General features: G+C 37.8%; 2 protein-coding genes and 1 non-coding gene across 5 annotated transcripts in view; 1 reads left to right on the forward strand and 2 right to left on the reverse strand.

Moving 5' to 3' along the window:
• Window positions 1-3,662, forward strand: part of Pik3r4 (phosphoinositide-3-kinase regulatory subunit 4) — a 78,848-nt gene extending 75,186 nt beyond the window's left edge. For 2 of the 3 annotated variants that reach the window (XM_076867872.2, XM_076867873.2), the window contains exons 19-22: window positions 1,191-1,265; window positions 1,822-1,910; window positions 2,188-2,296; window positions 3,117-3,662. In XM_076867872.2, coding sequence (XP_076723987.1) covers window positions 1,191-1,265; window positions 1,822-1,910; window positions 2,188-2,296; window positions 3,117-3,287 — 444 coding nt within the window. In that variant the 3' untranslated portion in view covers window positions 3,288-3,662. The remainder of the gene's footprint in view (window positions 1-1,190; window positions 1,266-1,821; window positions 1,911-2,187; window positions 2,297-3,116) is intronic. The other variant, XM_076867874.2, reaches the window with a different exon arrangement.
• A 3,991-nt stretch (window positions 3,663-7,653) lies between these two features.
• The window catches only part of Col6a6 (collagen type VI alpha 6 chain), a 102,999-nt gene continuing 86,778 nt past the window's right edge, over window positions 7,654-23,874 (reverse strand). Inside the window, exons 33-36 of the mRNA XM_076868439.2 lie at window positions 23,460-23,556; window positions 19,666-20,337; window positions 17,652-17,745; window positions 7,654-7,846 (exon numbers count right to left, since the gene is read on the reverse strand). Of these exons, the coding sequence (XP_076724554.2) occupies window positions 7,654-7,846; window positions 17,652-17,745; window positions 19,666-20,337; window positions 23,460-23,556 (1,056 nt within the window). The remainder of the gene's footprint in view (window positions 7,847-17,651; window positions 17,746-19,665; window positions 20,338-23,459; window positions 23,557-23,874) is intronic.
• Trnav-cac (transfer RNA valine (anticodon CAC)) lies at window positions 8,851-8,923 on the reverse strand. The gene has a single exon. It is a non-coding gene; the product is annotated as a tRNA-Val (tRNA).

Below are 23,874 nucleotides of genomic sequence, written 5' to 3' on the forward strand. Positions count from 1 at the left end.
TCTAGAATGCCTTTTTCTTTTTACCTTTAGCTTTTACTTTTGACAATTCTTTTAGTCCTGTTGGCAGCACTTTACATTTTAATGCAAGCTGTAGTGAGCACAGTTAAACCATTTTAACCATTGTTTTCCCATTAGAAACAAACTGAGGTAGAAATTAACACAGAACACAAAGGGAACAAACAAAAACAAACCAACAGACAAAGTCCTGAAAAGTGTTAAGAAAACAAGTTAAAGGGGTCCAGGTAAAGATCTCTGTAGCACTTCCTTGTCTGAGATGTCGGTGGAGCAAAGGAGTCCTGGTGAAAGAAGAGCGGTTATGGGAACAAGAAAAGGGCCCCACGCACAACACTCAGACAGATACACACAAGACAAACGGCTGGCGAACAGACACAGGACAAATGACAAATGGCAAGAAGACGCTGGAGAAACAACAAACAGCAGAACAGTCACAGGACAAGCAACAATCGCTGAGATCACAGCGGGGGACCTCTAATGGGGCAGAGACCCCGCAAACAGAACAAACAGCCGGCGAACTGACACTGAACAAATGACCAACAGCAGAGGACCCTGGAGAAATGACAAACAGCAGAACAGACACTGGACAAGCAACAATCGCTGAGGTCGCACAGGGAGACCTCCAATAGGGCAGAGACCACGTCTTGTCCTGCCTCCAGACAGATGAAGCCTCCCAGGGAGGCCCTTCATTGGAGGCAAATTTGGCGTGAGGGTAGGAAAGAAATGGATCCAGGATGAACCCCCAAATGTTATAGTTAAACTTCGTCCCAGGGTTTCATAAACTGACTTCCAGACCACTCACGTATAATCGAATCAAGCCTTTATTGAAGCACACCGGTGGCGGCTGACCAGAACATAAAGCTGTTCCCCTGATCAGCCCCAAACAATTGCAAGGGCGCTCCTTATAAGCCTGAAAACTGCAAAAGGGATGTTCAGGGTCTAGCCAATGCAAGCAAGCCAGGTTATAGAACCGGGACCGTGCAGTCAAGGGGAGGGAAGCCTAACCAATCACAGTTAGCCCAGTCACCCCAGTTACAGAAACAGAGCCCCCTTACCCTAGTTACAGAAACAGTACTCCATTAGGTAGTTCCGTGTTCTTAAAGGTTTCTATAGCAAAAGGAAAAGAACATCTTGCTCCAGTCATGACTCTTCTACTTGGCATGGTTGTTTTACAGGATGAAGTCATAAAACAAAGTGGAGTTACATTTGCTCCTACTATCACAGCCATAGCTCCTGGTCAGATCACAACGGTAAATAACTAATACTTGAAGATAGGTGTATTAACTGTATTTTCAACTTACAATGAGTTTATTTGGACATAACCCTCACATAAATCAAGAAACATCTGTACTTTTGTTTTTAATAGTCACAGTCATGTTGCCAGGGTACTTCATTGGGGCAAAAGGTAGGATTTTTATTTTATTTTTTTGGTGGTGCTGGGGATCAGACCCATAGCCTCCCATGTGTTAGGTACATATTTTGCCAACTGAGTTCCATCCTTAGCCCTTCCCCGCCCTGTAGGAAAGATTTTTTTTCCCTTTAACTGCAGTCTTTCTCAAGGTGGTCCTAAAGAGAAAATTTTAGAAAACTGAACAGGCTGCACCTCTCTGTTCAGAACAATACAAAGCAACTATACTTCAAAGTCCAAAAAAAGTAGATATAACTTATATAACTCATTTCTCATATCCTCTGGTAACCAAGTGTGACTATAGAACTATCAGCAGTTAACTTCCTCTAGAAATAGTATTCCATTAGTGGAAGGCACTGATGTCTTTTATTTGATGCGCCATCTTTGCTTCTTTTAAGCCTTCTCCTCATAGTGTCCATGGTATCTACTGCAGTCCTGCTGATGGAAATCCTATCCTGCTAACAGCTGGCTCAGACATGAAAATAAGGTATAATATCTCAAAAAAATTCTTAAAAAGATGGATGAGTACATTGGTTTATGAAAGCTGTTATTATAGATACTGGTGACAATTTAATGTTTTAAACTATCAGCACATTACAAGGGCAACAATTAGTACCCTATTATAATTAATGTTATATTATTGATTCTAGAAAAATCTTTTTCTAATCACAGTATAAACAATGCATTGATGAATGTAAGCCAATGAGTATTAGTTCTTCCTATTATCTCGTGAAGATTTTCCCTATTTGTTTCCTCTTCCCTAGGTTTTGGGACTTGGCTTACCCAGAAAGGTCCTATATTGTGGCAGGAAGTAGTAGTTCCCCATCTGTGTCCTATTACAGGAAAATAATAGAAGGCACTGAAGTTGTTCAGGTATGTTACTTTTTATTTTTCTTTCTTTTTAACTTTTGTAGACACAAAATTGGGTTTGGTCAAGTCTGGCAATAACTTTTTTAAATATAAGAAATATGATTTATTTTCTCTTGGATTTTTTGTATTTTTATAAATTAACTTAATTTATTAAGGTATAATAAACATAAACCACATATAAGTATATAACTGAAAATGAAAAGTAGGCACTTTACAAAGTTAAGGTCTGAGAAACATAACAAGTACTTTTATTATTTCCTTTTACAAAAGACAAATTTAGGGACATTGAAGTTAAGAATTTTTTCTGAGACACAGGTAGTAAACAACCTAGTAGTAAACTCAAATCTCACTGTTAGGACTCTAAAACTTGTGTCCTTTGCTTAGAAATTTCAAATGTGATTTATCTGAAAGTGCCTTGGCCAGGTAAGCACTTCCTTCATGACAAAAAATGAGGAGCTGTATAAATGCTAGAACATTCAATATATATTTACTTCTATATTTTGGTCATTTTTACTTCTTTCAATTTATACTCTTTCCCTTTTTTACATTTGATGTTAATGAAACTTAATAGGCCCAGACTATTGACCATTTGTAAGTGTTCCATATTTGTACATGGCTACTCGTGCACTCCAGTGGCTGGAAACTCAGCATGTCATTTTGGACTCTTTCCTTTTGCTCTTTTTGCTCAATGTGAAAGTGTGACTACTTTACATGAGGTGTTAACTTCAAATCAACAACTTATCCTAGAAAGAATTCTGACAAGAGGCAGAATGTGGTGTGGATTTAACTCTGGCTCTCTCCTTGATTTTTAACTATCAAACAGGAAATTCAGAATAAGCAGAAAGTAGGACCAAGTGATGACACCCCTCGAAGGGGCCCAGAGTCTCTGCCTGTGGGACATCATGACATTATCACGGATGTTGCCACTTTCCAGACCACACAGGGCTTCATTGTGACTGCCTCTCGAGATGGGATTGTGAAGGTGTGGAAATAAAGTCTACTGACTCATGTGAATTGTAATAAAGTTATAAATGTACAGTTATTCAAAAGAAAATGTATTTCTAGAAAACAGAAGCGAGAACAAATTCATTTGCTTAATTTTTAAAATCATGCCTATATTATTATTTCAAAACTAAACAAATCACACCCAAGGTGGTTAACGAAGTTGACATGGCTAGTTTACTTGTGCACCTTTCTTCAAGAGTTAGCCAGACAACAGTATCTTAGACTTTTTGTTGTATATGTCTTAGAGATGAGAAATGTAAAATGCAAAGATAAATATGATGTTTATTTTGTATTGAAAAAGATGGTTGTAAGCTATTATAAACACATTTTTGCTATTAAAAAATGCTATTCAGACTAAACTTTACTCAAGCATCCCAATAATTTTTGGTTTTTTTGGGTGGTGTTTTAAATAGTAAACATAAGCAAGGGAATTCTCTCTAACAGCACTTATTCTGAACTGAATAAATGAACTGGGTGTCACAAGGAAACAGAGACAGAACTAGGCCTTGGGTCCAAATCTTTGGACATTCAGAACTGTATTCTTCTCTGCTCTCTGATCTTTCGTCCTTTGTTTTACAGTCTGCCTTATTAGGTATTTAACACTGTAAAATTAATTTCTGATGTATTAGCTCTGGAGAAATTGGGTCTTCTTGGCCATGATCATTATTTTTTATAAGCTCTACTATAAATTCTGTAGCTTGGTCTACCAGCTTGCATTATCCAGCGTAGATTATTTATTAAATGCCTTGAAAAAAAAAATAAAAGATCAAGTGAAAAACACGCCAGAAATTTGTATTTTCAAAAGGCCTTTCCCACTAAGATAAAACCCTTAAAGGTAATGGGTTACAGTTTGTATGCAAACCTAATTTTCCACATTTTATTCTTATCCATTTACAGAATGGTTCGTGGTGTTCAAAATATTTGAGTTTTAGTTACATGAGTATAAAAACATTCAGTAGATAATCTGAGTCTGGTGCAAAACACTACTTGTTAAGAAATACACTAAACAATTTTCTATTTTTCTGTAATTATTATCATTGTTATTTTGAGACATGGTCTTCCTCTTGCCCAGGCTGGCCTCAAACTCATGACTCTACTGCCTTAGCCTCCCAAGTAGATGAGGTTATAGGCATGTGCTACCACACCCAGCTATATTTCTTTAATTATATAATTCAGCTTTAGTATGTAACAGTTTACAATGCATATATAACCAGCTTTTCAATTCAATAACTTAGTTTTTAAACAGATAACAACAGAATTGTTGGGAAATGCCAGTCACTTGAAAAAAGTCAGGAGCGATTAACTCTTGACTATGCCCCTAGTTTACTGGGGTAGTAGTCTGTATCCTTAGTATTGGCATTGTCATGGTGTGTTGCCTCAGTTTCCCTTTAAGTCTGTTAAGACCATATTTACTGCGGGGCGGGGGGGCTGGGGTTGTGGCTCAGTGTAGAAGTACCTGCCAGGCATGTGTGAGGCCCTGGGTTCAATCCTCAGCACTGCATGTAAATAAATAAATAAAATCTAAAGATCCATTGACAACTAAATCAAAAAAAATTTTAAGACCATATTTACAGGGTTTCTAGGTTTTAAGTCAGATTTAGAGTCTTCACAGGTTGGGGAAAATTTTTTGATACATGAATTTCACATGGATAAGAGGCTTTAGGCCAGAAACTATTAGGTAAGCCATTAGACTAATAAATGTGGGAAATGCTGAGAAAACAGTAAATGGGCTGACAGGAATATGATCCTTTTTTCCCATTGTCATTCTTCTCTCCTCAATTCCCCAAATAATGCTACTTTTAAAAAAAAATTGGTTGAATTATTACTAAGTATTATAATCCATGACATGTTCAATTATATCCCTTTTAAAAATTCTTTTCAGATATACATGACAGTAGAATATATTTTGACATCTTATACATACATGGAGTATAACTTATTCTAATTAGGATCCCATTCTTGTGGTTGTATATGATGTGGAGATTCACTGTGGTGTAGTCATATGTGAACATGGGAAAGTTGTGTCTGAGTCATTCTACTGTCTTTCCTATTCTCATTTCCCTCCCTACCCTTGACATACCTTTTTGACCTCTATTTCTTTCCCCACTTTTTTTTTATTGATGCATTATAGTTGTACAGACTGATAGGATTTATTGTTAGATGTTCATACATGCACACAATACATAATTTAACAATGTAATTTGGCCTATATCACTCTCCAGCACTTCTTCCCTCCCTCCCAACCACCCACCCTTTAGTCCCTTTCCTCTACTGATCTCCCTTTGTTGTTGCTGTTGTTTTTAAATCAAGTTTGACTCACAGCTCAGTGCAGAGATAACGGGAGGCTGGTCCCTTACAATCAATTTGCATTTCTAAGCCAAGATGCACCACAACAGCACTTTATTAACATTCACTTAATTTTTGCTGTTTTTCACTTTAGGAGAAAGGTAAATCATGGAAATGCCAAGATTAGGAGTTATTAAAAAGGAGCTTCTTTTTGTAGAATACTTCTGATTCCTCACCTATTAATGATTAAAAATAGGACCCAAAATGCTAAAAACAATCTCAATCACAAGAAAATATTTGTTTGGTGTACTTTACTTATGAACACAGGAAAAAAAATACATTTCCAAAGTATTTCCAATAATAAACATAAGAAAAGTGTTTGTACTTAATCCAAACTTAATTAGAAAAGTTCCTGTTATTAAAATGCCTCTTAAATATTATTCATCAATTTCCTGTACTGGAAAAAAATTTTTCCTGAACCCCAAAGCACCATTTAGGACGGATGAAGAAACCTGATGTGTTTTATTCTTCTCTGTTACCTGAGTATTAGTGCAACATTTAACTCCTTGGACTTCTTGCTCCTCTGAAGATGTGGGAGCTATCTCCATAGAGTTGCCTGAGTAGAGATGGCAGAAGTGCTTCAAAAAATACTACAGATGGCTTTTCGTTTCAGGCATTATAAAAGAGGTATAAAAAAGAAAATCTGAATGGACCCTGCTGGTCTTGGTGTCAGTTATCTCATATCTGTGCAGTTTCCCTCCCTTACTAAAAACAGTGATATTCTGCCTAGCAGGGTCATTGCTACCAGCTGTGGAACCAGCTCTTAGACTGAGATAAGGTCTGAATATTGAGTCTAAATAAACAGTGCTACTTGGGTGTTTAGTTGTTGAAAATTTCATCATAAGAGATGAAATTGAATGGGGATAAGGAAACAAAGTCATCAGAGAATGATACTAGAGATTAGGCACTTTGAAGATGTTTTCCTGCTCTGATTTACTCTGATCTCTTGGATTTCTTCAACTGATATGGATTTTTAGATTAAAGTTTTAAAGATTTTCTTAACTTTTTCAAACTCAGTATCTATTTAAAGCTGTTTTCAGAGTTTTGCCAATCCTGTTTTGGTGCTGTTCATTATTGACTCAGCAAGTACCAGAAGTAACTCAGAACCTTACCCATAACCAGTTGTCTTTACCCTTCTTCTCTAAAGCATACAAGGATTAATGAAAATTAATAAGTGACCATAATAAGGAAGAAAGACTGGAAATCCATCAAAATGGCTTGGCAGGAAGTTTTATAATGAAGATAGAGCATCCAGCTGAAAAGCAATAATTTATGTTCTGGGAGAATTAATGAGTTCCTCAGTGGGTTTAGGAGGATTTAGAGCTGGAGAAAACTCCCCTGTTTCTCACCAGTCCAAACAAACAACTGCAGAAAATGAAAGACAAACTTCTAGTATAAACCCGTTTGAGTAGTAATCATTCCACACAGAAATAGGATGTATTTTAAGTGGAAAAATAACGAAAGGTCAAATTTCCAAAAATATGATATACAAACAGCATCAGTCTCTGGGTAAATGTTATTCAAGTTGCACCAAACGTTAAAAAACTTTGGTTAAATAGATGAGCATTAAACAGTACTGAATTAAGAAAGAAGACTTGGTTTTCAGTAAATGGACTGAGAAATCTGTAATCAAAAGTATTAGCATTGGCTCATGTACACACACATACACTATGTAAAATTTACCTTTAAAGTATATCTCCATTACACTTTCCAAAGTACTTCTTTCATTCTTCCTTTTTCTAATGATAACAGTTGTTAAACATATAAGTCTTAGAGTGCTGGAATTGTCAGGAATGGTCAAATAAATGGTAAGATGTATCTTAATACCAGTGAGTATGGAGAGTCAAGTTACCTGATAATCTACAACCTGTGGCTTGTTCATCCCACCAGAATGGACTTCTGGTAGGCAGATATCCAAATAAAAGTTGCCAGAGTTCTGGAGTAGATTTAGTTATTATTTAAGTCCAAGTCTTACCATGCTAAATTATTTGAGCACTTTCTTGAATGTCTTATCTTTTGGGAGTAGGTTTTGTCATTCTCCTTCCATTTTTAGAAGTATGGGATGTGCTCCTGGGAAAATTCCGAATAGCATCATCTCTGCCACCTCTCACTACTCTTGAAAGATATTTCTGATCTTGGAAGAATTTTGTCCGCTGTAATGCATCTTCTTTGAGGACAGTTTTCTGTGGTCCAGGAACAAAGCTATACAACAAGGAAGAGAACATCGTAGAAGATAAATGCCACTTCAACTTTAATAGACTCCATATTAATCTTTTTTCCCTAAATTAATTGTTGTACTCATTTCCTTATTGCATCCTTCCTCCAGGGTAATTTTAAAAAGATTATTAAACTGGGGATTTACACTGGCCCATATATCACAAGCTGACAAATGAGAAATCTTGTATAAGTATGCAAAAGTATAATTTTGGTAGCAGCATTTCTTCTGTATGGAACATGTTCCACCCAGACCTTCATATGGTGGGTCTCATTCTTCAGATTTGGGTTCAAATGGTCCCTCATCAGAGACCACCACATTTATCATTTTCCCAGTTCCTTCCCCACTTTCAGTCACCCAACACAGCATGTTTTTATTTTCTTCATAACACTATCTTAATTTTTATTTACTTATAAACTTATTCATGATCTGTTTACCCACTCAAACAGAAAGTAAGTTTTGTGAGATCTTATCTATTCACAGAAATCGCCAAAAAGCATCTGATGAAAACATGACTGTATGCCACACACTTCTTTCCTCTCTTCCCTACATTTCTTCCTCCTGTCCACCCATCTATCCCTCCAAATATTTATTTTCACCTCTATGTAAGGCCCTTTGTTAGCTACAGTGGGAGACAGAAAGCCCAGTCTGGTAGATACATAAAGAACCTGATTGGGAGTCATGAATAACCCAACAACAGAGGAGAGTGGGAGTCAGACTCTGGAATGCCTTGAATTCCAGGTAAAGTAGTTGGAGAATTGTAGGGGCCAAGTGGTAGCTAGAAATTCAAACCTGCCCATACAACTTTCTGCACAGTTAGAAATGTCTTATAATCTGCCCTGGCCAGTATGGCAGTCACCAGCCACATATAGCTATTGCACACTTGAGACAGTGAAACTGAAGAACTGAATTTTCTAATTCATAGAATCTTTTTAAAAATATTTTTTCAGTTGTAGATAGATACAGTATCTTTATTTTTGTATTTATTTTTATGTGGTGCTGAGGATTGAACCCAGGGCCTCATGCATGTGAGGCAAGTGCTCTACCACTGAGCTACAACCCCAGCCTCTAATTCATATAATCTTAATTGCTCTAAATAGCCATATATAACTAGTGGCCACTGTATTGTACAGTGCAAGAAAAGAGCCATTCAGATAAACTTAATTTAAGGGATGTAGTAGAAAGAGTCATGGGTCCAAAAAATGTAATCCAGGACCTCTACTTACAAGCTGAGCAGTCTGGGCAAATCATTTAACTAGACTAATCCTCGTTTCTTCAGATGTAAAGTGGGAATGAAAAACAATGCATGTTTTTGTGAGCAACAATTGAAGTCCCTTACCTTGGTGCTCTGTTGGTTATAGTGCATGAAGGTGAAGGTCAGTGACAGAGCTGAGCTATATTTGTTTTTCTTTTTTTGGTGCCAGGAATTGAACCTGGGGGCACTCAACCACTAAGCCACGTCCCCAGCTCTTTTTTTTATATTTTATTTAGAGATAAGGTCCCACTGAATTGCTTAGTGCCTTGATTTTGCTGAGTCTGGCTTTGAACTCCTGATCCTCTTGCCTCAGCCTCCCAAGCCACTGGGATTATAGGCATGTCCACCATGCCCCCAAATCCCAACTTTTCTGAAAGTAGGAATCCAATGTTACTTTTACTGAACTAGGTTTTTTTTAGGACAATATGGAGAACTACTGAAATACCTGGAATAGAGAGCGAAATAGTAAATGTTATGGAAGCACCTGGATATGGTTACAGAATGGCAGGCTCCTCATAAATATTTGTAGAATTAATATGTGAGAGACTGGTGACATGAGAAGAGAGAGATTCATTGATGCTGATAAACTTCAGCTACTGTGGTCAAGGGACAATTCAAGAGAACGTCCAAATGTTGACATCAGAACAGTGGCAATATTCACTGTGATCCATTCTTTCTGCTTTCACTAGCTATAAAATCTGACCTCACAAAACATCAGTACTTAGGAAATGAGCACAGTGGGAAAATATATAACAAATTTGAACTAAAATCACTTTTTTACATATGCATGAACATATGAATGTGCACTCTCCCTCATCTATAAACAGAGTTATAGGTGAAGGAAACCCTCAGAATAACAAAACCAAGCCATTCATGTTCCCTGACACACCCCCACCAAACTGCCAAGCACTAGATACTATGTTTCTGGTTTCTGACACTCAAATCACAAAGTACATTTCAGTTCACTTCTGTCAGTGCCATCAGAGATGTACGAAGATGATCCAACTTAAGAACAGTAGCCATGGCTAAATTTTATCGTGAAGACAACTTCTTCACACACTTTCCCATTTTTATCCTTCACTGTATTATTAATTTCCAGACTCAGTTATGAATTCAAATTCTCAGTCATGATTGTCTATATACACAGAATATGGCACCACCGATCATGGGGAAGGCATTCTTGTGTCAGAAGCCATGGTTTCATGGATTGATTATCTTATTTTGTTCTCTTCCACCATCTCCCTCCTGCCTTTCCTTTTTATTTTTTCTTTTATGGAAAGTTTAATTATGTTTGTCGTCATCTTCCATCTTTGTTAAGAAAAAATTGTGAATTTGCAACTCCTCAAAGCATGACATTGCTATTTTTCCCCCTCCCAAATATTTTTATTCTCCAAGGGATCAAACATTAAAACACCCTATCTTTGAATTTCCATACCTTGTCTTATAGTAGGCATTTGCATTTCCTAAGCATTTGATAAATACCATTTATTTCCCAGTTTTATTTCTCTTTTTTCCTACTCTCTATTGTTCAGAAAATTCTGTGCTGATTGGTGATTCCATCATTAGGTAGTCAAGACAAAGAAATAAGGATGAAATAGTTAATTCATTTTGCATCTTGTGCTCCACTAAAAGCCACTGAAAGAAAGATGTGGCAAATTCTAAATAAAAAGGGGGGAGGTGGATGGAACTAATTATAGATTTCAGTTCTCTGTGAAAAACAGATTCCTCCATCTATGCAGATAATCAGGAGTGAGCTGTGCTACATAATTGACTTGCTGCATTGGAGTAGAAATTATAGACACGATTGCTTCTACTTCCAGAATTATTTTTACCTTAATATATGTTTTGTATGTCCATAAAACATACTTAGAAAAGCCGAATTGCAACAGATGTGTTATTCATATGGCATTGGTGACTGTGTCCATTTTTATAATTCACTTGCTCTGGCTCTAGCCTGTCACTGCTTTAGAGTCTGGCACAAATGCTTCCCTGACTGGATAAAGCAATAAACAGGTGGCTTTCTGTCTTATTGTCTCTGAGCGGGATCTAAGTGCTTATACGAGAGCCACCCTGCAATCTTACCCTCTGGCCATCTGTCTCCCTGGTAGCTTGTGGTTAATTCTTTTCCATCTGATAAGAACCAGCTTCTTATGCATTTTCCTCAAAATCTCACAACAGAAGGATCCAATTCCTAGGCAGGTCATTCGGAGGACGGCCAGACCTCTTGCCTAACAGGCATTTTCGTCCTCCACCATCCTCTGTTCAGTTCTGCTTCACTTCTCTTGAATGACTCAACTAGCAAGTTTCAGAAGCAGCTGGGTGACTCATTACCTTTTATGAGAGTCTTTGGTCATTTAAAAGAAGGCCTGGGGAGTCCTGGTCTATTATACCATCCGGGAGTTCAACAACGTGGAACATGGAACAGATTTTACTTCTCAATTCTTGATACCCCAGCCATTTCATCATTTCAGAATCACAGGAGAAGCTGAGCCTCCTGTGTATCTAAGGCATTGTAGAGAAGGGGTTAGAAACTTCCTGTCCAAAATTGCTGTGAGTCTTCTCTTTCTACTCATATTGCTCTTCAAACAGAGAGCATGGTGGAGTGGTTTCCAGAAATGCCTTTTAATTGTGTGGGTTGACTCTGGCATATGCCCTTGCAGTCATGGCTGGCTGCATCATACTTGGAGCTCAATACAAAATGCAAATTTGAGCCTCCAGTTTAGAAAAAGTGAAAATAATTTTTTTCTTCTGTTGTCTCTGTCTCTCCAACCTGCCGTGGACAATTTTTATTTACCTTTAAAAGTCCAGTTCCCTATGAGTTGGCCTGTGAAGCCAACTGTCAGATTCCTCCTCTCACCAGCCTCTAGACAGTTGGTCTGGAAATTGAGCCAGGCATCTCATCTTCCCTCAGCTGTCTGTCCTAACCCTCAGCAGATGGGTGATCCCCAAGAATATCACCACCTCCTTCCTGGAATGTACTGGATGCTTATATGGAGGAAAGCAATGGCAAATGTATTGTGGCATCACTAGCTTGGAGCAGATGGCCACTGCCTTCCCGGTCCCCACTCTTTTGTGTGCCTGGGTCCCTCACCAAGAAGGGGGAGGTAGGGCAGACCCAGGGAGCCAGGAGGTAGCAGAAAATGGGGTGGTAAGTAGACTGAGGCTCCAAGTCCCCAATTTGCCACTGTGTGCCATTTGCACCCCAATACAAAGCACAAATTCCAAAATAACATTAATAGTGACTGGAGAGCACTAAACCCCAAATTCAGGCCCTACTGAGCACCCAGGCCCTTTGCAAGTGCACAGCCCACAAAACTAGCTTGTAGCTCTGCCACACCTGCCTCAGCCCTGCTTTTATACAGCTTTAAGACATCCTCCATGTAAAGATGTGGCCTCACTCACTCCATTTCCCTCTTCTGAGCTGCCAGGCACCTGCAGCAGGGGGCGCTCTGCTCCTCCTAGATTGAGGCAAACAGGCTTGTTTTAGGCTTGAATTCAGACAGTATTTGCTGCTGGACAGTTCCCCTGGACAACTCTCCCCAGGAGGTGAGCAGGAGATTGTTCTGAATTGCCTGCCTGGCTTGATTTCCACACAGAAGTGCACACGCTACACACTACACAACAGAAGTAGGCATGTTGCCTAAGGTATTTGCCAGGTGCCTGGGGCACACTTGGTTGTGGTCTGTGGCTGTGTGTGAGTACAGAATGACTTATCACAAAAATAAAACTCAAAACTACTTGATTTCACTTATTTCTAATTTATACTATTCAGTATTTCTAATGTATGCTATTCAGTTTTAATAGAACTTTTACCCTTTTTGATATATCTTAATTTTAAAAATTAAGTTCTACTTTTACTATATTACACACAATAATATGTTTATTACATTATTTCTTTTCCTTTCTCTGTTTTTTTTTTTTTTCTATGAAATCTTAAGACCAATGCTTAGATCATTAGCTTTTAGGGTTTTAAAATTTTCCCTAACATAGGAATTAAAACTATAAATGTTCCTAAATCATGACTGTATCCCATAAATTTTGACACAGCACTTTGAATATTACACAGTTCTAAGTACTTCTAAATTTTTCATTATTTTTTGACCTGTTATTTATTTAGAAATGTGGTTTTAGTATAAAAGCATCAACTTTAAAATAGTTATTAATTTCTAAGTTAACTGCATTGTGTGGGTTGAATGACACCAAGTCATAGAGATGTGTTGACACTTGCTTTATAAGTTAAAAATTGTGCAATGAACACCCATCAACTCTCCACCCCCATTCAACACTTATTAATGTTCCATGTGTTTCTTTGAATGCATGTTTAATTTTTTTTGTAAAAGGTACTATATGTATTTATAAAATCAAGCTTGATATGTTTAAATCTTGCATGTATTTACAAATTTATGTCTATCAAATCTGTGTACTGAAATCTTCATTTTGATAATAGTTCAATGGCAGTTTCTTACTATAGTTTTTTCAATTTCTACCATGTGTATTTTAAGGTTATTTTATGAACCTCTTATAAATTTAGGATCTTCCTTGTGAATCAGACACTTTGCATCATGTAGACTCTATTATTATTATTATTTTATTATTATTATATTATCATTGTTATTATATAAATCTATAGCCTTCTTACTGTACATGGTAGTTGGGTTCATCCCGACATAATCATATATGCATAGAATTGGATCTTGGTTCACCATCCCTTCTTCTTCCCTCCCTTTTCCCTTCTGTATTCCCTCCCCTCCCCTGTTCTTTTTCCTCTACTCTGCTAGACTTCCTTTTGCTCAACATACAGACTCTCTTTAATTACTACAAAATGGTTTTGTTTAGAAGTATATTTAATCTGATATTAATATATTAATTATTATTTATTAATATATTAATATGATTATTAATTAATATATTAACATATCAATATCTGATATTAATATAAACATTTGCCTGGAATTTTTTTCCCCATCATTTTACTTTCAACCTTTCTATTTCCCTATGTTGTAGATGTGTCTTCTGAAAACAGTTAATGCTGGATACTGTTTTTTAAATCAAGTCTATCACTGATTGGAACTGGCATGTTAGTGTATATTTTTATTGTGATTACTGATATATTTAAATGGACCTGGTTCTGCCACTGGTCATACCAATGGTCATTTGTGCTCTCTACCTGTCCTTTCTTGCCTTTAATCTTTTCCCTTCCTTGGCTTTTTATTTTTAAATATTTACATTTGTCTTTGTTTTTTATTCCATTTTCCCTTGCTATATTTTTGGTAGTTAGCTACTTTCTATTTTTCCATGTGTGCCCTCAAAAATTCTAATGCATTTTAATTTTATTTTTTTTCACATTACAATTTTTATTACACATATAGAGCACAATTTTTCATATCTCTGGTTTTATACAAAGTATATTCACCCCAATTTGTGTCTTCTTACATGTACTTTGAATAATAATGACCATCGCATTCCACCATCATTTATAACCCCATACCTGCTCCCTTCCCCTCCAACCCCTCTCATATTAAGAATTGTAAGGCCAAATAATAGTAATAGAGCTCATGTAAATAAATAAATAAATAAATAAATAAATAATTCTGTGTTAAAAAAAGAAAAGAAATTTTGATAGATGAACTTTAATGCATTTTTAAAACAGTCTAAAATTTTTCAACAACCTAACCATCAGTTCAAGTACCTAGAGCCCTTGGTCTCTGTTTACCTCCCTGTGATTTATGTAATTATTGTCCCTTTTTTTAGTACTACCTTTCTTTTCTTAAAGATCAAGGCTTCATTTTTTCTCTTTTTTAGTAATAGAGATCATTTTATTATTTGTTGTCTTTTTTCCTACTTAATTAGTAAATAAAAATATTTAATTTGATGTTCATAGTCTTAGTTACCACTGTTTCTTCTGTTAAAACCACTAGGTGACAAATGTTTTATTTTCATATGTTTGTTAACAAGTACAGCTTTTTGGTAACCCACAAATTAAACATTACTATTATTTAAAAATACATATGTTGGCCTGGGGGTTTAACTTAGTGCTAGAGCACTTGCCTGCCACGCTTGAGACCTCCGAGTTAGATCCCCAGCACCACAAAATAAGTAAATAAAAATACATTTGTCTAGATTTACCTAAGTATGGACAAATTTTATCACTATTACTTCTTGCATCTTACTTCTTCCTTCTGTGGCCATTTTTCCCCCTCTATGTACATGCTTTAGAGGTTCTCTTTGTGATAGACTTATTTTTAAAATCTGAAATATTTTTCCTAGTTTTCAAAAATTTTTTTGAAAGGCAGTTTTTCTAAATTGACAAAAATTTTCTTCTACTACCTTAAAGATACTCAGTAGCCTCGTAGTTTCCACTGTTACTGTTATTAATAATTCAGCTGCCACCCAATTATCTTTGTAGATGATCTGGTCTTTCTTTTGGCTGATTTTAAGTTTTCTTTCTCTTGGCATTCTGCCTAGACAGTGCCCTATTCAGAATCTAATTGTTGCTTTCTTTTTATTTATGCTACCTGTTATAGCTTGTCTTCATTTTATCTGTGCACCCATATCATTCTGAAAAAATGATCATTCCTTTTTGTCCTTGAATATTGTCTTTTCTTTATTATTTTTATTTTTTTCCTTCTAGAATTCCATTTAGAGATAGGTTAGATCTTTCCATTCTGTTCTCTTAATCTCTTATAGTCATCATCTCTGTAGTCCAAGAAGTTTCTTCAGCTTTTTCCTAGTTTATTATGTTTCTCTTCAGATGTATCTTACTGTTTATTCACTCATTGAGTTTTATAAGTTATTTTTTAATTTTTTTTTTTTTTAGAGAGAGAGGGAATTTTTTTATATTTATTTTCTAGTTTTCGGCGGACACAACATCTTTGTTTGTATGTGGTCCTGAGGATCGAACCCCGGCCGCACGCATGCCAGGTGAGCGCGCTACGCTTGAGCCACATCCCCAGCCCTATATGTTATTTTTTTATTTTCAAAATTGTGAAGTCCACCAAAAATTAGAAAGAGCAAAACTTATAAATTGCTTCATGCCTTTTGCCTAGATTCTCCACCATTGCCATCTTGCTACTATATATGAGCACGTGTACATCCATATCTGTGTTTGTGTTCATGTGTGCACACACACACCATCTTACTCCCCTTTAGAAAAAAACATCTAAAAGTAGGCTATAACAGTAACATTAAAAGAAAAGCATACCTGTTTCAAGAACAAAGACATTCTCTTATACAAACAGTATCCAAACAGTATCGTACTATTATCACATCCAAGGAAATCCACATAATTCAGTAACATCACTCAACATATTCTTCATACTCAAATTTCTCCAGTTCCCCAAATGTTATTTATGTATCTCTTCTTTTTCTTTTTTCCTGAAGTACTGGATTGAACCCAGGGCCTCGTTCATGCTAGGCAAATGCGCTACTACATCCTTGGCCAGCCAAATATCATTTATATCAGTTCTTTTTTAAAAATCTGGGATCCAACTAAGGTTCATACAGTTACATTTGACTATTCCATCTCCTTATTCTCTATTATTCTAGAACAGTACCCCATCCATATCCTTCTGTTTCTCATGACATGAAACCTACAGAGTATAGGTGAAGTATCCTTAAGAACATTCCACATTCTGCAATTGTCAAGTGACCTTCTCAATAGGCTTAAATTCACAGACATTTCCACCAGGAACCTCCCACTGCATCCCACAAGAGGCACACAGTATCAGATCATGGTTTTAGGGAGTCCTGCCAGGTCTCACCATATCAGGACACATTTTCCTCCTTGTAATTAATAAGTCATCTGTGAGTGCTTCTGTTAGCCTTTTAAAATACTTGCCCCCCTCCAAAAAAAAAAAAACAAAACTATCATAGAATGGTTTTAGCATCCCTGAGCCATCAGTTTCTACATTTACAATTAACATTGTAAGTTACAACTAGTGACTTTTCTAGTTCAACTATTTCTTCCATGTTTATTTGCCAGTATTCTTATATAAAGAAGAGCTTTTTTTCCCCTTTTTCACCCCATCTTTGGGAACCTAGATAGACTTGTGGGTTTTAAGAATTCAGCATATTGTAATTTATTACCATCGTTGCTCTTTCTGGTGTTCAGTTTACCCAAGATTAGAACAGTGGGAATCCTTACAAGACAATTTATTTGTCCTTTTCACATGACGCTGTTAGTTGTTTTGTATTTCTTGCTTCCTGGCACCATAAGTTGCCCTAGGCTACCATTGCACCTTCCCTGTTACAGCCTAGAATTAGGTATTTCTAAGGAACCATGAAACCCTGGCTCCATTAAAAAGCAAACAACCAAAACCCCCCAACATCTCTCTATTTGGTTATTTTTCAGATTAACCTAATCATTTAAAAAATTCTCTTGTTCCTATGAATTATATTTTAACATCATAGTAATAAATTTTTCATCCAAATAAAATGGTTGGGGGGTAAAGAGAGGAAGAAAAGGAGGAGCAGGAAAAGACAGAGGACAAAGGGGCAAGAGCTTATTCATTTATCAAATCACACCAAGCAGACAGTACCTTCGGAACTGCCACAGGGGCTGCGTTGGGCCTGTAGAGCTGAGACGGTTGCACTTTGCTTTCAAGTTTATTGGTGGATATTTGTTGATTGCACCTAGGAACAGAAAAGGCTGTGAAGAGTCCCTTCTTCGTGGCTATTAACATTACTGCAGTCTGTCCTGTACACAGTGTCACTTCACTGTTTTCCATAACTATCAAGAAAGATACCAACTAAGGCAGTCCTAGGAAATGAAAGCAGATTTCTCCGAGGAATTTCCAAAACTGAGTTTAGAAAATCTCTTCTGAATTTTTGGTGAATTCAGCTAACTTTTCAGTAAGATGCCCTTGTCTGCTCAAATTGTTAAGCATGAGAATCTGAAATATCATGAGTCATTCCTAATGATCTGGTCTTTAATTGATATGAACGAATAAGAATAGTTATTTTTATTTGTTTCTGCAGAATATCAAAATGCAAAGGGAAAAGGACATTCCCTTTATGGTCTTTATGTCACTTATAATAATACTAATAATACAGTGCTATTTTGGGCAATTCATAATGACTCATTTCAGTTGGAAGTGTATCAGTTTTTTTATGACAATAAAGCAGGCCTCATATTATTTAAAAACTTGAAAACCATTTTTATAGGAAACTTGAAAAATGTATTTTTTTCCTGAAAGCATTAAATAGAATACATTTGTTAAACACAGTTAAATCTCTTCCTGATGATGCAGGATCCTTGTAAGTAGTAGGTTTTTACTGGGCTGTGATACCTCGCTGTCTCCTTCAGGAGGGACTGTGTGCTCTGGACTGAATGTCCTAGGACCGTGATGTTACCCTTACTGTGTACCTCTTCAGAAGGACCTCTCGCCCCATCTTTTCTAGCTCCTCTTTCAGATTCCTATTCCAGAATACATCAACATACATTTCATTCTGGGAGCTCATTTTCCCCCACACCATTGTTTCTCAAATCTTAACGTGCGTATGAAAACCTGAGGAATTTAATGAAATGCTGTTCTGATTCCGAGTATCTGTGGTAGGGTCCAAAATATGCATTTCTAATAAGCTCCCAGGTGATGCTGCTACTGCTGGTTCTAGACTCACACTCTGAATAGCACAGGACGTAACATGAGCCCCGTGGACACTCTCCACGGCTCCTCAGACCTCCCCCTGCACTGATCAGTCAGTGCCTTGACAGCTTTAACCAGTCTGTTGGAGATACAACCAGGACCTTGCTTGAGCTGCACTAGAACTGGCTGCTCTTTAGCCCATGTGATCAATTTTTTGATCACAGGACCATTTACCTTGAAGATATTGAGAAATTGCACTGAGTGCTTTTCAACCTTCAGAGTCATATCAGGGCATTGTTTCTCTTAATCCATCCTATTGCATTCAAAATGGACTATGTGTTTTCAAGGCAAGATCACTGCAAGGAATATAACAGCCCATGTTTATTTCTTATGGGCACCAGTTACACTAACTCTTGGCATCATCAAAAGTCATTAACAAGGCTAAGAAAGTTTTTGCAAGCCTGTATTTTTCATTCTGACAGGTAAAATGGTGTCTCCTAACACTTCAGACTTTGCCTTCAGAACTTGTGAAAGCAAAGCCAAGAATTGCCTAATTTTTCTTTGGCTTTCTCCTTCAGTGTGTTTAACTGATGAAACTTTCCATCAAAGGGCAGCGTGCTAATGTTACATGGCAAGGGCTCCACTTTGTAGCTAGAGTCCAGGCTGTGACTTCACACCCCCAGACTGCACTGCTCTAGGCAGACAGATGTGTGAACAGCTGCTTGTTATGATTGTTTCGCCATAGGAACCAGAGGCATAAAAAGGACGAGCCAAAAAATTAAATGCTTAGGAATCAGAGGTTGCCTCCCTTCCATCATCCATTATTACATACTTTCCTTTCTGACCTTGCAATGCCCTTGAAGATAGACAAGAGGTTTCCAATAATACATGCTAGCTCATCAACCTTTTACTGGGTAATTCCAAGTATATTCTGAACATGTAGGAAAGAACAATTTCCATGACTTACGCCTGATTGAGTTTATAAAGGACTTCACAAACTTCACACCATATCTGTGCTCAGGTTTCTGAATTCGGCCCAGCTGGATCAAGTGGTGGTCCAAAGGGTGGCTGGCTAGATCTTCCAGTTCCTTGTCATTCCATGAAGGGCCAAGGGAAAGCACAAATAGGGCATAGCCCTGACATTTAGCTCTCAAGGACTCTTTCTTTAAGGTTTCCCCATCCAAGTAGCTGGTTTCCCCAGCAGATATCACAAATATGACTTTGTTTCTTCTCAGATTGGGTGTGTTTAAAAAGACATTGTCCAGAGTCCACCGTAAGGCATGACCAATAAAAGCATCTCCATTTAGCTGTTGAACTGATTGTTCCACGTGCCTCTTCATGAGGCGCTTACTGCTATAGGTGGTAAGGTTGAACTCAGTTCTAACAGGACTCCTCTGAGTGTTGGGTAGGAAGTCAGGAGGGGCATGACTCAGTAGGGCCACCCGGTCTCCAGTGACAGAGGTCTCTGGCTCTGGGGTGATTTCAAAATGATCTAGCAGGGTCCCCAGGAAGCTTCTTATGTCTTCAAATTCAGCATGTCCCACATTCCGGGAGCCATCCAGCAGGAAAGCAGCATCCACATAAGACTGTACAGGGGGTGGTCTGTCTTGGTCACAAGAAGCGTCAGGCTTGCAGATATCTGCAAGCCAAGTCACTTAGGGTTACTAAGTAGATGTGGATAGAAAAAGATCACACCTCAATTATCTTAACATTTGGCAACAGCATAGTCTTTGACGTTAAAATAGTTATGAAACAGCTTGAATACCAACAACAGCAAGATTTCCTAGTACACAGTTTCCACCTATCTCCAGAAAGTACAGATTTTATACCCACCTGTGCCTTAGACTCCATTCACTCATGCTATCAATTTTTTTTTTAAATTAGGCTGCTTTCAACAAAAGTTTCATCTTGGCTCTGTTGAGTTTGTAAAGATTGAAGTGGACAATTTGTCCCATGCATCTTGACTACATAGTAGCATAATATGAAAGATTCTGATTGTTCTTGATTGATACTAAAAGGCTAAAACCAGTGGCCCTTATCACCATTCTCACTATGATTGTTCTACCATGTAATGATAATAATAATAATAATAATCTGCTTAAAGTAAAAAAGCCATGTGTTTTATTTCAATTTGAATAAGAGTTCACAACTTCATGCCTATCTCTGCATATGTACTTAAGGACAAAGCTACAGCCCATCCTTATGTCTCCATAGTGCTTTTGGTTAAAAGAGCAATGCATGTTAAATGAATGACTATAAATATTGCTTATTGATGGGCTCCCATAAAATAGGTCATTTTTCTAAATATGTATATCTCATTTAACAAAAGAATGCATGGCAATGAAAAGAGTCAATTTCATTGAATTTAACCAAAATAACTATTCAGAGGAATAAAGTAAATTGGTAATGGAAGGATCTTGGAAGTCAACTGATCTTCTAATTTTATAGAGTAGATTGAGACCAGAAGAGTTAATCATTTTTTTTACGAAAGGACACACCAGTATTACCAGAAGTTTCTACATATGAAGTCATGATATTATGAGATGAGGCCATGTGAAACAGAAATGGGGAGGCTCCTTGGCCCAAGGGATGGGGTGCCTAGATAGGTCTTGTTGCAGGAAGAAACATGCTGTATGTGTCCAGCTGTGCCCCTGCTGGGCCTCAGTTCTGCAGTTTCTCTGCATAATTAGGTGGTTGGACCCAACTAGGATCAGATCCACCCAGAGATCCTTTGCCAGGGATGACATTCTGTCTCATTTTTCAATAACATTAGTGATTGAGGATAAGAATGCCCTCTTTAAACATCAAAGGAAAAGAAAAAAAGAAACAGCATAACATGTATGTAGACAGATGGTATTTAGATGTGGGATGGGCCATAAATAAAAACTATTAGATGAAAGATTTAATGACCAAAATGCAGATCCTAGGGGATGCAGCCAACTTCCTAACTTCACTCAGTAAGGACCCAGTAAAGATGGTGCTGCACAAGTCAGAGTCCCCCAGTGAAATTTAGGAAAATTTTATGGACTCCATGTAACAGATGACAAAACAGTCACCTGTGTACAAGGCCGTTTATAGAATCAGGGACAGCAGGCTGCCCATTTGCTCAGTTTTGTGGGTTTTTTTAATTGCAGGAAATGACAGCCAAAATATCTTCCATCATGTGCCTAAGAGACAAAACAAAGGCTTGAGCCAAGAAATGGAGCCAAAACCCATCCCCAGTCACATATGTGCAACTTCTGACTGTGCACGAACCCGCACAAGAGTGTGGCACGTTGTAACTATTGTAATCAACGTGTTTGAAAGTGCAACTGAGAATACATAGGGTGGGGTATAACTCCCCATAGCCTGCTTAGCACTTAATTGCTTTGAGTAAGACTGCCTGCGTCTAAACTAACCCTGTGCAATCAACAGAAAAGAGAAATTGATTAGAGAGGAGCAGAGGAAAGGCAGAAAACACAGGAGCTATAAGAAGACCGAAAACTCTACTTCTCCATCAGAGTTGCCACCTCCCTATAAGGTCATTTGAACATCCATCATAGCCTCTCACAGATACCCTTGGAGAAGGGCAGCAACCAGGCATTTGCTTCAGGCTCAGATGGACAGTTTCAGGGGAGCAGAATGAGACCTCCATTCCTCATAATCTGCAAGCAGTTTAGAGCCAGCCTTCTTGGGTTTGATCTGGCTGTAAGGTCTTGTGCAAATTATCACACCACTCTAAGCTTTATTTTCCTCATCTGTAAAATGGGGTTAATAATAGCTCAGATGTTTTAGAATGATTATAAGGATACAAAGACAGAATTGATGAAAAGTGATTTGAGCAGTGCTTAGAAGATAATAAGCACAGTATCTTAACTCTTGTCTCATCGTCACCATCCGTATTACATAAAGAGATTAGAAGAATGGTGCATGGTCTATATTAAATGTTTGGTGACCATCAGCTCTCACATCCGCCACCACGAATCTCAGTGGCTTCCACAGTTTTCATAATTATTAGAATGCTCAAAAGAAAAATTAGATTTTTCCAGTTAGACCAATAATTGGGTATAAAACACTACAAACAAATCAATGGGCAAATATTTCTGATAGTTAACATTTTGGAGCTCTTTTCAATGGAGATTCATGACTTTCTACTGTTTTCTACCCTTCTAACATGTTGTAACTATCTGCCAGGCGTGGTGGCACATGCTTGTAATCCCAGCTACTTAGGAGGCTGATGCAGGAAGATTGTAAATTCCAGGACAGCCTGGCAACTTGGCAAGACCCTGTGTCAAAATAAAAGTTTAAAAGGGAGCGTAGCTCAGTGATAGGGTGCCCTTGGGTTCAATTCTTAGCACTGGAGGAAAAAAAAAAACTCCCCAAGCGGGTAGGAGGGTGCTGAATTGCTTTAAAGCATCTGTTTGGGGCCATGAACATTTGAGATTCAGAAAACTCACATAAAATACTTTATAACATGAAATACCTGGCAATGAGACAGGCTAAGTTTTTCTAAAATTCATCACTGTTTTCTGGAAGCTTCGGGAAGTAGAGAGGCCTGGAATGTCACCCTCCTGCTGGGATACATAGGAGGAGACCCTGCAGGCTGAGCTAACAGACTCCATCTCTTTAATCTTAAACATGCAGCATGATGAGGTGGGGCCAGAGCCCCAAGGAGGTCCTCTCTACACCATGCTCATTCTGGCCACAAAGGTCCAGCTACTGTGGCCAATGGTGACTCAGAGGATTTAAAAGGCATGATCATATTGTCTCTGTGGGTCTCACCATGGCAGAAAGTGCACCGCTGGAGTCTCTCTAATGCTGGTGTATCCTCAGTCCCGGAGGGAATCACTATGACTTGGAATGTGCCAGTGTCATCGATCTGCAAGAGGCGGGAGAGAAAGAACTGCTTAGTAGGTAGGGATGCGAGAATGTCCCAGGACTGTTGACAGAGCTGGGACCAGGAGGGCAACTCTGCTCCTTCTAAGGTCATGGCAAGACCCAGCATGTCAGGGTGACCAAGAGCACGGCTGGACTTTAACCCCAACCTTTCCTTTAGCTCTGACAAATTTGCCTCTGGTTTCCTCATCTGTAAAATGGGAAGATTACAATTGCTAACAAGGCACTTGGATAAGCATCAATTGGGCTTATCACTTATTGGCCCAGAGTGGGTGTCATGTGGGTCATTAAGGAGCATACA

Source organism: Callospermophilus lateralis, chromosome 10 (assembly GCF_048772815.1).
Source record: "Callospermophilus lateralis isolate mCalLat2 chromosome 10, mCalLat2.hap1, whole genome shotgun sequence".
In the NCBI taxonomy this organism is placed as follows: Eukaryota; Metazoa; Chordata; class Mammalia; order Rodentia; family Sciuridae; genus Callospermophilus; species Callospermophilus lateralis.